Source organism: Schistocerca cancellata, chromosome 10, assembly GCF_023864275.1.
Source record: "Schistocerca cancellata isolate TAMUIC-IGC-003103 chromosome 10, iqSchCanc2.1, whole genome shotgun sequence".
Taxonomy (NCBI): domain Eukaryota; kingdom Metazoa; phylum Arthropoda; class Insecta; order Orthoptera; family Acrididae; genus Schistocerca; species Schistocerca cancellata.
The window spans coordinates 133,433,207-133,446,921 of NC_064635.1; the positions used below are offsets into that span (position 1 = coordinate 133,433,207).

The following is a 13,715-nucleotide window of genomic DNA, read 5'->3' on the forward strand; positions in this document are numbered from 1 at the left end:
CCATCTTCTTTTGTGTTCAAAACAAATAACAAACAGCTTTTTAATTTTATTTTGTACTTTGACCACCGTCTTAATCACAAAATGGTTCAAATGGCTCTGAGCACTATGGGACTTAACATATGAGGTCATCAGTCCCCTAGAACTTAGAACTACTTAAACCTAACTAACCTAAGGACATCACACACACCCATGCCCGAGGCAGGATCCGAACCTGCGACCGTAGCAGTCCCGTCTTAATCTTTTCAGTTTCTCAGTTTCTCTTTGATATACATTACGTTGAGGTATGTATGATGCGTATGGCTTTCGTAATTGTGACTGTAACCACATTTGTTTTAGGCAGTGGGATTTATTTTATTTTTATTTATTTTAGCGGTGGGATAATATTTCTTTTGCATGTTAACTTTGCTGTATTGAATTTTACACATCTATTCTCGAAGGTTTTGGTTTTCAACCGTCATCCACAGAAACCGCTCGAAAAATATGTGTAAAGTTTAATACAGCAAAGTTAACATACGTTTCTTCTGGTTTTAACAACGCCTGTTATGTATTTTGGATGTTATTGTTCTTCGGCTAGCGCTCGTATTTTGATCCCACATCTATTGTTTCAAGTTTTCTCCACATACCAACTGGTATGGCATTGCTCACTGGGTGTCAAATGTATTTTACCCCATCTCACCTACTACTTTGTACCAAGAACACATCACAACATTGGTGAGGAATTTAAAGTGTAGTAAGTTGTGACACATGTTGTTCCAGTTAAGATCCGTATGTTTTTGCTGCACTTTGTTAGATCTTAGTCTATCTATTAGTTAATTGTAAATTATTTTTGGCTGTTTTTTATCCCTGGAAAAAGTATTTTGCTCTATGTGTAACTCAGCTCTTTCACGAAAGATTTTACGTAGTTTATTGTCAGTTTGGTTTAACATTAACCAATCAGCTATAAGCGCATCCTCACTGCTACTAAGCATATTTAAAGGATAGGATCAGGCCAGACGAAAATAAATCCACAGATCATCTGAGATGCGAACAATATTTTTATTTTCTAAATACAACATGGGCGGTGAAAAAAAGTAACAAATATGTACAATAACAGTATCGTAACAATCAGATCTTACAGTGGGATGTTCACAGGTTTGAGTCTGAACAAGCTCTGGAACCTTCAAGGGAAGTCGAGGGTATGACAGGGAGCAGTAGGGAAATCTTTTGACTGGGAGACCGTTAGTTCCGATTGCCGCATTAAAAACATTCGGCTGCAGTATAAATGAGGAAGGAATACTTTGGAGTTGTGTACCATTAAGTTTACGAAGAGGCAGAGCCTTAGTGGAAGCTATCGACTTGTTTCCACAAGAAGTGGAAAGGACACAGCTAGCTGTATATTTAGCTGCTTGGACGAACGCTGTTGAGAGAGTGGAAATCGGACATTTCTCCTTTGGAACAGAAGTCACGCGAACTGCGAGAAACCTTCCCACGTGATCCGAAGCGGTGAAGTGGGTTTCGCGTCGGAATTTCTTTTGCCTCCGTTAGCTGGAGTTTTTCCAGGCACGTCTCGGCAGTTTTTCTTCGGAAGGACAGCCAACGCAGAATGCGTGTCCGACATGTGTGTCACTCGTTGATGGAGACAACGTCGAAATGAGCAACTGGAACAGGGAGCGAAAAACAGTGCGGAAGATTAGAGCTGTGGGCTGAATGCTGGGTGTGGAGTATTTATATGTTAGAAGACTAACATTTTATTTTTGTATCCTCGATCCACACAGATAGTTACACCAGTATGCCTACTGCTTCTTTTACAGTTTGCAGGAAAGGCAGTTTGCACATTCCAAAACTTACTTCCAGGCTCGAAAAAGTGTAAGTATGTCTCCTGAGACATATGCGAGTAGGAATGTCTCGTTTTCATAGGAGTAGGGTGATTTGAGTCCCGATAAGAGAATGGTTTTCTATGCTGCTTACAGCTTGATTCCGTGAAAAATTAGAGCGCAAGGTAGTCAGATGGTAGGCACAAGTTCGTAATATGGAAACACAATTCTACGAATTTCACCCGGGTCTGTTCACCCGCTGTATTGCAGCCGGTTTTGGTAAAGTTAACGTGGGGATTTAGAACATGTGCAGATGTAACCGTGAAATAGACTATCCACCAATCCAGAGCTGTTTTGATGATATGCGGAATTTATTAGTCAATACCTTTCACCTCATAGCGAAGAGAAAGCAAACCATTTTGTTGTACAACTAAGTATCAGCAGACTGCATACGGAGAAACAGCAACAGGGAGAGTATCCTATAACGTGTAGAATGGAATACGTATGGATTTCTACCTCTGTGAAGCCATGAGACATGTTTGATTCACCTGAAGCCAATACTGGCGTATGTCAGATTTGTTATGCAATCGTTTTCCACGCTAAGCATTCAAGTACTAGTTTTATGAATTCCAACGCGTTTTTCTTACTGGAACAAGAAAACGGCCTTTGAACTCAAAAAAACTAATAGCCGTATGTACTTAGCGTTAACTTCGCTGTAAGAGCGTACTTAGGTTTCCTGTTGATACCTGCGCGCGAAAAACGCAGTGCAAGAGGTATACTTCCTTTGTGTAACCGTGCTGTGCAAGGATTAACAGTAGTCTTCAGGAACTGTGGTGTAGCTCTAACGCTAGAACTAAAATGTAGTAGTGGCAGGAAGGGTTTGAAGACTAGTACGCCGACAAGCTAAGGTGGGACTGTGTGCTATCGTTGAAGCGTAGCGTTTGTAAGCGTGACACTATTTCTTCAGCTCTGAGCCTTCTAAGAATCTGCAGGAGTGGGATGTCTTTTGGCAATCTCTCCGAGTACACATTCCTCGGGCTGAGGAAAACAAGAGGAGCTGATACACTGTTTTGCGGAATTAACTGATGGAACGAGGTAGGAGAACATGAGGACATTATAGGATTTTGTGAAGTTAAATGGTGGAACGAGGTGGTTCTTGGGGAGACGTTGCAGAGCTTGACAAGACTATTGGGTTTAACCGCAGTGGATAACCGCATCTAGCCGTAGTAAGCATAGTGTGCGAACGCGGGAGCGGCCGCGTAGGCAGCGGGGGCAGCGTAGGCTGCGGGGGCGGCGATGGCCGCCTTAGCCACCAGTGGAGCGGGGGCTGCAGCGTAGGCGGCGGGGGCGGCGAAGGCTGCCTTGGCAACCAAGGGGGCCGCCACTGCAGGCGCTGCGGCGTAGGCGGCAGGGGCGGCGAAGGCTGCCTTCGCTACTAGTGGAGCAGCGACTGCGGGGGCTGCGGCGTAGGCAGCGGGGGCGGCGTAGGCGGCGGGTGCCGCATAGGCTGCGGGGGCGGCGAAGGCGGCCTTGGCCACCAGCGGAGCGGCGGCGTAGGCGGCAGGGGCGGCGTAGGCGGCAGGGGCGGCGTAGGCTGCAGGGGTGGCGAAGGCGGCCTTAGCAACCAACGGAGCGGCGACTGCGGGGGCGGCAGCGTAGGCTGCGGGGGCGGCGAAGGCTGCCTTAGCCACCAGAGGGGCGGCGACCGCAGGGGCGGCAGCGTACGCGGCGGGGGCGGCGTAGGCCGCGGCCGGGAAGGTGTAGGCGGCGGCTGCGGGGTAGGCGAGGGGGGCGGCGGCGGCGGCAGCGAGGAAGCCGCGCTTGTCGCGGGGGCGGACTCCCGGCTGCTCGACGGGCTCCGTGTCCTGCGCGGGTGCGGCGGCCTGGGGGCGGGCCTCCGCCTCCGGCTCCAGCTCCTCCCTCTGGGCGGCGGCGCTGCCCAGCAGCAGCAGCACGGCGCAAGAGATCACCTGTGGGGAGGAGCGTACATCAGCAGGTCAGGGAGTTAAGAAACGACTGAGGCTAAGGTGTACGAGGCCACATCGCAAAGTAAGGTACACATTATTATGGCAGGGCAAGTGTGAATGCTGCACAAGACTTCAAAGTGACACCGATACATAAAACTGTTTTTCATCATAGTCACGAAAGCTGTGTAAACAGCTAGCAATCAGTCACTTCTTCAACAGTAAAAATCCCCTCCTTTGTCACAGAACATTGTGTGAATGTCCTCACCGTTGGAAAATCTTTTTCGTCGCGGATTTTTTTTTCAGCTTGCCCAAAGACGGAACTCGTAGGGTGCAAGATCAGGATTTCACCCACATCTCTGCGGCCTCACCGTTTCCCTACAGCTGGACGTGATATTGCGTTTTGTCCATATACCGCGAGAATTCCACACTGAATCTATATGCAATTTAGACAGTTTTCCCACACGAATCATACTATCGTGCATACTTCAACTTTGGAGTACGTTTCCGCTTGCTGCAACGTTTCACTAGCAAACTTTAACATCGCTATGACTGAAGTAACAAATCAAAGTTCGTACCGAGGCTGGATTCGAACCCAGGTCACTAGGCAGATGCCTCGATGACCACACCATCGTGGCACAGTGGATTTGTACAACCACAGGAACCCTACCCTAGCACGCCTCCCTTCTCAATCCAGATTGCCATTCATGCCTCAGTCCACTTGCTATTCCCCCTGAACTCTAACAGCCCCTCAGCTGTCCTGGAAGAGCACCTCAGCATCGAAAGAAACGGGGGATCCTACCTGGAACTCAGACATATGTGCTTTAACCAAGTGGAGTTCCTTGTCGTTCCAATACAGCTGGAGAGCCTCTGCAGACGCGCTAGGGTACTTCGTGCAGTCGTGTAGAGCCACTGTACCGTGCTGACGTAGTGAGCAGAAGACCTGGGCACAAATATTCATTTGTCGCTCCGGTCTCCATATACAAGGTGAGTCACCTAACGTTACCGCTGGATATATTTCGTAAACCACATCAAATACTGACGAATCGATTCCACAGACCGAACGTGAGGAGAGGGGCTAGTGTAATTGGTTAATACAAACAATAAAAAAATGCACGGAAGTACGTTTTTTAACACAAACCTACGTTTTTTTAAATGGAACCCCGTTAGTTTTGTTAGCACATCTGAACATATAAACAAATACGTAATCAGTGCCGTTTGTTGCATTGTAAAATGTTAATTACATCCGGAGATATTGTAACCTAAAGTTGACGCTTGAGTACCACTCCGCTGTTCGATCGTGTGTATCGGAAAGCACCGAATTACGTAGGGATCCAAAGGGAACGGTGATGGACCTTAGGTAGAGAAGAGACTCGAACAGCACATTACGTCCACATACTAACACCTTTTTATTGGTCTTTTTCACTGACGCACATGTACATTACCATGAGGGGTGAAGTACACGTACACACGTGGTTTCCGTTTTCAATTACGGAATGGAATAGAGTGTGTCCCGACATGTCAGGCCAATAGATCAACCTTGTAACAGAGGTTTCCCCTTAATTTCTGCGAGGAATCCTGCTTTCTCTCTCCCTTGTCAGAAAACAGAGAGACACAGTTAGTGCTATCTCAGCCATTGTTTAGTATTTTTCTCTATCGGTAACCTCTGGCTTCAGTCATCTTTGGTGGTGTGGTGACGCTTTTGTTAACAGTGTGTGTGTGTGTGTGTGTGTGTGTGTGTGTGTGTTTGTGTTTTATTTTTCCGAATTTTCTCTGCAAATCGAGGTTTTAAATTCACGTACATGCTGCAGTTTTGCCCTAAAAATGTGTGGTCACCTGTCGAAGTATTCGGCGGTTGTCTATGACGTGACCCGGCTGCATTTCCGTAAGTTATTTGAATATTTTACAGGCCGGGAGAAAATCAGTTCTCACACACAATCTATGTGGATGTAGAACCAATTTCAAAAACATCTCGATGTTGCCTACGAACTCCTTCTTCCGGGCGCTTCCAGAGAACGGCGCCAGATGTACAGTCCTCGTCATGAGGAGCACGCGCAGTGTTTATGTGTGCGCGGAGTAAAGCGTCGGTCACGTGACCCGATTGAGAGTGTGGCCAGGACGCGACGAATTGACGGATGAGCGACAGAGCCGCTTTCCACACATTGCGACAGCCCGGGCTGTCGTGGACTCCAGCGAGAAGCGACACATTTCTTTCACCGCGGGCACGCTACTGGCACCATTCCAATTAGTTGCGGTTCGTGCTTACTCAGCCGTTCAAAAACCGTAAACTCTTCTATAATTTGTCGCTCGGTTTGACTCGGAGTCTCCACAGCAATAGTCATACAGTATCTCATAGACGTAGTCCTGGCAGAGCCAAAAGAGAAAAAAACGTGCTATTAGTGTTTTCTGTGGCCTTGCAGATCGCTTTGATTGTGTGGGCTGGCGAAGTCTACTACGGAAACTAAAATTTTATGGCATTAATGGTATCCCACCTGCATCGATTGAGTTTTCTTGCAGAAAGCAGAGGATAAAATTGACAGATTCTGTCGCAAGAATGAAATTAAAGTGACAATGAGTGCTGTATAATATGTTGCGTCCCACAAGGATCGGTACTGGCTCCACTTTTGTTCTTAACCTATATAAATGATCTTCCAGTGATTTTAGAGTGCAGTTGGAAACTGTAACGTTTGGTGGTTAGAGAAGCAAATCTGTCAGGGGTCCAAACTCAGTCTTACCAGGCACACTTCAAGTGATAGCTGAATACGTCCACAACTAGTTCACATCAAACAGTTTGAGTCTTAATTCTGCAAACATGCATGCTACTCAGTTTAAAACAAGCATAAATAACCCTCCAGTAACGCAAGTAGACGTTTTTAGTCATCTAATAAGTGAGAAACTTTTCGATTCAATTCTTTGGGTTTCAGCGAGATAACAGGTTGTTAGGCAGTTAACACACAGACCTACCAATGAAGAAACACATTTAAGTACATCTTGCTATTAGTCACCTAAAAACAACGTATTTGCTCAGCTGAAGCGAACAGTAATATTACAGGGAAAAGCAAATAAACGTAATCCGTATAATCAAGTAAATACTAAGAGAGCAATAAAAGACATTTCATATAACTGGGGATCCAGCAACTTCTTTTGAAAGTGATACTTTCTTTCTAGTTGACCAGGTCACATTTAAGTGACATAACCACAAACTTTATTAAGTGGTATGGTGAATTCATTCTTAATGAAATGTGCAGATTAAATTCCTAAGAATTCACATCTTTTGTTAATGTGCTCTACATTCATGAAGGTGTTCCTCCTTCATGATATCTGTGGATCGATCACCATGATGAATGGTCACCCATCAGCTACAAAATTTGTACCCAACTTACGTAGAGCAGTGCTTCAAACAGTGGACTAAGGGAGTTCAAATATTGGGCGAAGCAATGTAACACCAAAAATTCAGAAATGACACTAAATATTTGGCTGCGAATGGTGGAATATTTCCACAAAGACGGCGACGGCAGCCCAAGTGGGCTACTGAGTTCGCTAGAGACCCACAAGAGGTAAGATCTACAGTACTGGCAGTTTGCTACTCCACCGGCAAACTGACTCTCCAGTTTGATTCAAATCCACGCACTCTAAGAAGGTCGAAGAAAAGGAAAAATGGAAATGAGCGTTTGGCGTCATTGGCCGGGGAGGCTCATTACGGGGTAGGTCCAGCCGCCTTGGTGCAGCTCTTATCACATTCGACGCCTCATTGGGCGACCTGCGCGCCGGATTGGGATGAAATGATGATGAAGACAACACAACACCCAGTCCCTGAGCAGAGAAAATCCCCGAGCCAGCCAGGAATCGAACCCGGGCCCGTCGGACGGCAATCCGTCACGCTGACTACTCAGCTCTCGGGGCGGAAGGTGGAAGAAATGAAAAGACTCATCACCAGCTGTCTGGAAGCTATTCCCAGCTAGCTGCTGTCACTCCAACGACAATTCCAAGGGAGACAATTGCTCACAAATGAAGTTCTCCAAGCGCAAACAACACCCACCATATGGCGTTCTGTCGGCCACGCGAAGGCTGAAATCGAGAAAGCTTCTTCAAAGCAATAGAGGAGTAGGAACTAAAATCGGCCCAGACTCGAGAATTCAAGAGACGGATGGTACCATCAGAAGAATTAGTCCCAGCGCATTATGAAAAACGGTAAATCTGGAAATCCCTTAAAATATTGCACGCAAGAACAACAGAATCCAAAGTAAATCTCCAAAAATCGGGAGACCAGCTCCTTCTGATCTGTGAAGTCCAAAGAAGCCATCACGTATTTCTACCCTGATTACCCCACCCAGTGCAGCCCAAGGACCTGATAAAGCACCTGACATTCCATGCTTCTACGTTAAACCATCATTCTGTTTTGTAGCATACAATTTGTAATATGTGGCAGCAGAACAGTTTTATCCCCATAACGTTTACTTCTTTTTCTATTTGTATTTATAATGTAGTGCTCCTAAGACGAAAAAAAAACCCGTTAAGTTCTAAGAATCATCATTTACATTAAAAAACAGTATTGACCAGATTTGTTTCATACATACATCTAGATCCACATGACTGCTGCGCAGTTAATACTTTTTGCCTGACAGAGGATTCTCAGAACCACTATCAGACTATTTCTAGACCCTTCCATTGTAGAATATCACGTGGGCAAAATGAACACCTAACTGTTCCCGTACGAGCTCAGACTTCTCTTATTTAATTACGATAGTCCCCTCTCCCTATGTAGGTGAGAGACAAGCAAATATTTTCGAGTTCGGAAGAGTTAGTTAGTTAGTTGGTTTGGGGAAGGAGACCAGACAGCGTGGTCATCGGTCTCATCGAATAAGGGAAGGATGGGGAAGGAAGTCGGCCGTGCCCTTTCAGAGGAACCATCCCGGCATTTGCCTGGAGTGATTTAGGGAAATCACGGAAAACCTAAATCAGGATGGCCGGACGCGGGATAGTTCGGAAGAAATATGGTGATTGAAGTGTCGTGAAAACATGTAGCCGTAACAAAAAATGCGTTTGTTTAAATGGTTGCCACCACAACTTGTTTATCGTATCAGTGACTCTCTCTCGCCTACTTTGCGGTAACACTAAACAAGCTGGACTACTTTCAACTTTTCCGATGTCTACCATCAGTCATACATGGAAGGACTCCGTATTACGCACCGTCACTCTAGTAGAGGACGAAAAAGCGTGGCGTATTTAATAGATCTGTTGCATTTTCTAAGTGTTCTACCAGAAAAAGGCAATCTTTGGTAATTTAATGGTCTCATTTTCAGTACTGATATGGACTGCCCACTTATCACGATCGATATGAAATGAGATGAACAGTTAAGATCAGTAGCACAGAAGACGGCCGGCCGGAGTGGCCGAGCGGTTCTAGGCGCTGCAGTTTGGAACAGCGCGACCGCTACGGTCGCAGGTTCGAATCCTGCCTCGGGCATGGATGTGTGTGTTGTCCTTAGGTTAGTTAGGTTTAACTAGTTCTAAGTTCTAGGGGACTGATGACCTCAGTCCCATAGTGCTCAGAGCCATTTGAACCACAGAAGACGCCTGGCATGTAAGATTTATTTGCACGGTCGTGTGATAGTACTGTGCGTCTTTTAAAGGACCTATTCAAAGCTACTGTTCCAACATTCTTAGTCTTTATCTAGCACTCGCGACTGTGGTCATGGAATAAATTCTCAGACGCGCCGCCGGAACCGCAAACGTCCGGTTCAGCTGTCACGATTTTTGCACCGTAAGTGTTCGTGGAACTGAAATTGGAGCGTTTAACAGAAAAGTGACCTTCCCACGGAACGGTCTTAGACATTTTAGAGACAAGTATTCGAGGAAGATAGTGTGATAATTCTACTGACTGGACCATATATGTAGCTAATGATAATGAGAATATTGTTGTTGTTGTGGTCTTCAGTCCTGAGACTGGTTTGATGCAGCTCTCCATGCTACTCTATCCTGTGCAAGCTTCTTCATCTCCCAGTACTTACTGCAACCTACATCCTTCTGAATTTGCTTAGTGTATATATCTCTTGGTCTCCCTCTACGATTTTGACCCTCCACACTGCCCTCCAATGCTAAATTTGTGATCCCCTGATGCCTCAGGGGATGTATGTAGCCATGTATGGAAGTGAAACATGGACGATAAATAGTTTAGAGAAGAAGAGAGGAGGAGGAGATTAGTGTTTAACGTCCCGTCGACAACGGGATCATTAGAGACGGAGCGCAAGCTCGGGTGAGGGAAGGATGGAGAAGGAAATCGGCCGTGCCCTTTCAAAGGAACCATCCCGGCATTTCCCTGAAGCGATTTACGGAAATCACGGAAAACCTAAATCAGGATGGCCGGAGACGGGATTGAACCGTCATCCTCCCGGACAAGAAGAGAATAGAAGCTTTTGAAATGTGGTGCTACAGAAGAATGCTGAAGATTAGATGGGTGGATCACATAACTAATGAGGAGGTATTGAATAGAATTGGGAAGGAGTTTGTGGCACAACTTGACTAGAATGAGAATAAGGTACAGAGATTAGGTTGGGTACCGAGGTACAAAGCAATGTTTCTCACGTTTCAGACGTGGATGAAATAGAACATAGGCTAAAACTAAACTGTCCGAAGAAGCCTCGTAAGACCCTACTGTATCGACCGACCGCCATGTCATCCTCAGATGTTAGGCGTCACTAGATGCGAATATGGAGGGACATGTGCTCAGCACACCGCTATCCCAGCCGTTGTCAGTTTTCGTGACCGGCGCTGGTGCTTCTCAATCAAGTAGCTCCCCAATTGGCCTCACAAGGGTTGAGTTCACGCTGGGAATAGGACATGGAATCGTTAACATTGGTACATAGAACCATTCATCTTGTATGTAACAGTAGGGCAAGAAGGTAAAAATAGCGCCACTTGATAGCCTTGTGGAGCTGCAGAATTGTGTAAAGTTGTAGAGATTGGCCCCACATATAAATTACGAGAAGTTACAAAGTAATCCCGCTTTCAGCTTGAAGGTTGATTTGAGTACTGCAGTTCCTTTCTGGGCTTCTCCTCCTATAAGAAATGGTACTCCTTTTACTTTCTCTGACATTCGCACTCATTTACCCAGTCAGTCACAGTTAGGCCTGCTCTGAACCCTGGTGAAACTTCAGATGCAATAGGAACGGTAGGTGACAGATAAGATTCTAGAACCAAGTGAAGATTGAACACTGGACCTTACAGGCAGATATGGGTATAAAGATAGGAAGCATTAGTGATACTGCTATAGAGCCTTGTGACAGTGGAGAACTGAACTGCGTAAAATTATCGAGACTGGTCTCAGTGGTGACGCCGAGATGACGACGTTGGCTCTGTTGTGCATGTCATATATAGTAAAAAAGTAATGTTGTATATACAATGGTGCCGTGTGTCGCTGAAGAATTATGTAAAATTGCCGACTGATGTCAAGTATCAGTCTAGGATGTGTTGTACGTTGACGAGCTTCAGAAGACCATATTTGATTTGTTTTATATATATGATACATGAAAGAAGTAATATTGGTCCTATGATAATGACGTGTGACACTGGAGAATTTTTTTCCAGTAGTGGTCCTGTGATAGTGACCTGTAACAATGGAGAACGTATTTCTGTAAAATTACAGAGGTTGATCTCAGACAGCAATTTACGGGAAATTACCTGTGATGAACCGTAGATGGAGCTGTTTGCTCAGTTGTATATATCTGATCTAGTAAGGAAGGAGTAGTGGTCCTATTGCAGAACCTTGTGGCACTACAGAATTTGTGCAGACTTACAGATTGTTCTCAGATATTAATTTACGACTAGGTATCTGCGGTGAATGCCAGACATCAGTCGTCGTTCTGCAATCTGAGTCCGGTGTAGGAAAAACATAATGTTGATTCCACTCTGGTAACTTTTGGCACAGCAGAATTTATGACATCATAGTGATTGGTGTGAGATGCAGTATATAAGAAGTTATATGCTGACGAGCTACAGACGACCATGTTTACTCAGTTGAACTTATGAAACGTGAGAAATAAAATTTGGTATTATTATAGTGCCTTGTGGTAGTGTAGAATCTAATAGTGCAAAGTTCCAGAGACTGATCTCAGAGGGATATCTACAGTAAGTTTTCAGTTGTGACTCATAGATAATGATATATGATCCGTTGTACGTATTTGATGCGGAAAAGAAGTAATGTTGGCCCCGAAATGGTGCCTTGAGGTATTTCAGAAAACACTAATTTGACTGTCGGGGCATTGCATGTAGATCGTGGCTAGTGAGTCAGCCTGTCGGTTATGCAACAGCAGAGTATCGGGCTCGAAGTGTAGACGCATACGTAGCTGCGGACTTACCAGAAAGCGGTTCATGTTGTAGGCGTGGTGGGCGGTGCTGCTGTGGAGCTAGCTGGAGTGTGCCCGGGACAGCGCGCAGACGGCTTTTATACCGGCTGCCCGCTCGCCTCTTACGACAGCAGACGAGCGCCGCAGAAGTCGCATCACGCCCTCGAGATTGTCCAACAGCCCGGAGGCGGCTTTCGCGGCGGGCGCGCTGCCCACCATCCGACACCCATTCGTCCCGTCTGCCTGTGGCCTCGTTGGCTCACCGTCCACATAGGCGCCAGCCGACGCGTTCGCTAGCCCAGTCCTTCGCCGCGGCAGCCCTTTACACTGGCCTGTGATCGGTCATCATTTGGTTGAAGAATCACGAAAGGAGACTGTATACCAGGAACACACCTCGAGACACCGGAAAGTTTCATACTGATTACATCATGGTAAGACAGAGACTTTGGAACAAGATTTTGAATTGTAAGACATTTCCAGGGGCAGTTGAGAACTCCGAGCACTATTCATTGGTTATCAACAGTGGATTAAATCTAAAGAAACAGCAAAAAGATAGGAAATTTAGGAGACGGGCCTGTGTAAGTTGAAAGAACCAGAGGTTGAGAGTTTCAGAGAGACGGTAAGGGCAACGACTGACTAGAGCTGTGGAAAGAAATACAGTAGAATACGAATGGGTAGCTTCAGAGGCAAATATTAAATGTATCAGAATGTCAAATAGCTAAAAAGACCTTGAATAACACAGAACATCTACATACATACTCCGCAATCCACAATACGGTGTGTGGCGGAGGGTACCTCGTACCACAAGTAGCATCTTCTCTTCCTGTTCCACTGCAAAACAGAACGAGGGAAAAATGACTGCCTATATGCCTCTGTACGAGCCCTGATCTCTCTTATCTTATTTTGTGGTCTTTCCGCGAAATATATGATGGCGGCAGTAAAATTGTACTGCAGTCAGCCTCAAATGCTGTTTCTCTAAATTTCCTCAATAGCGATTCGCGAAAAGAACGCCTCCTTTCCTCCAGAGACTCCCACCCGAGTTCCTCAATCATTTCCGTAACACTCGCGTGATGATCAAACCTACCAGTAACAAATCTAACAGCCCGCCTCTGAATTGCTTCTATGTCCTCCCTCAATCCGACCTGATAGGGATCCCAAACGCTCGAGTAGTACTCAAGAATAGGTCGTATTAGTGTTTTATAAGCGGTCTCCTTTACAGATGAACCACATCTTCCCAAAATTCTACCAACGAACCGAAGACGACTATCCGCCTTCCCCACAACTGCCATTACATGCTTGTCCCACTTCATATCGCTCTGCAATGTTACGCCCAAATATTTAATCGGCGTGACTGTGTCAAGCGCTACACTATTAATGGGGTATTCAAACATTACGGAGTTCTTTTTCCTATTCATCTGCATTAATTTACATTTATCTATATTTAGAGTTAGCTGCCATTCTTTACACCAATCACAAATCCTGTCCAACTCATCTTGTATCCTCCTACAGTCACTCAACGACGACACCTTACCGTACACCACAGCATCATCAGCAAACAGCCGCACATTGCTATCCACCCTATCCAAAAGATCATTTATGTAGATAGAAAACAA

General features: G+C 45.6%; 1 protein-coding gene across 1 annotated transcript; it reads right to left on the reverse strand.

Moving 5' to 3' along the window:
- Positions 1 to 1,016: 1,016 nt before the first annotated feature.
- On the reverse strand, positions 1,017 to 12,162 carry LOC126106710 (cuticle protein 16.5-like). The gene is made up of 2 exons (XM_049913090.1): positions 12,115 to 12,162; positions 1,017 to 3,763 (listed from the first exon to the last, which is right to left on the reverse strand). The coding sequence occupies exons 1-2, from the start codon at positions 12,127 to 12,129 to the stop codon at positions 3,011 to 3,013; spliced, it is 768 nt and encodes a 255-aa protein (XP_049769047.1). The 5' UTR covers positions 12,130 to 12,162; the 3' UTR covers positions 1,017 to 3,010.
- Between the last annotated feature and the right edge of the window lie 1,553 nt (positions 12,163 to 13,715).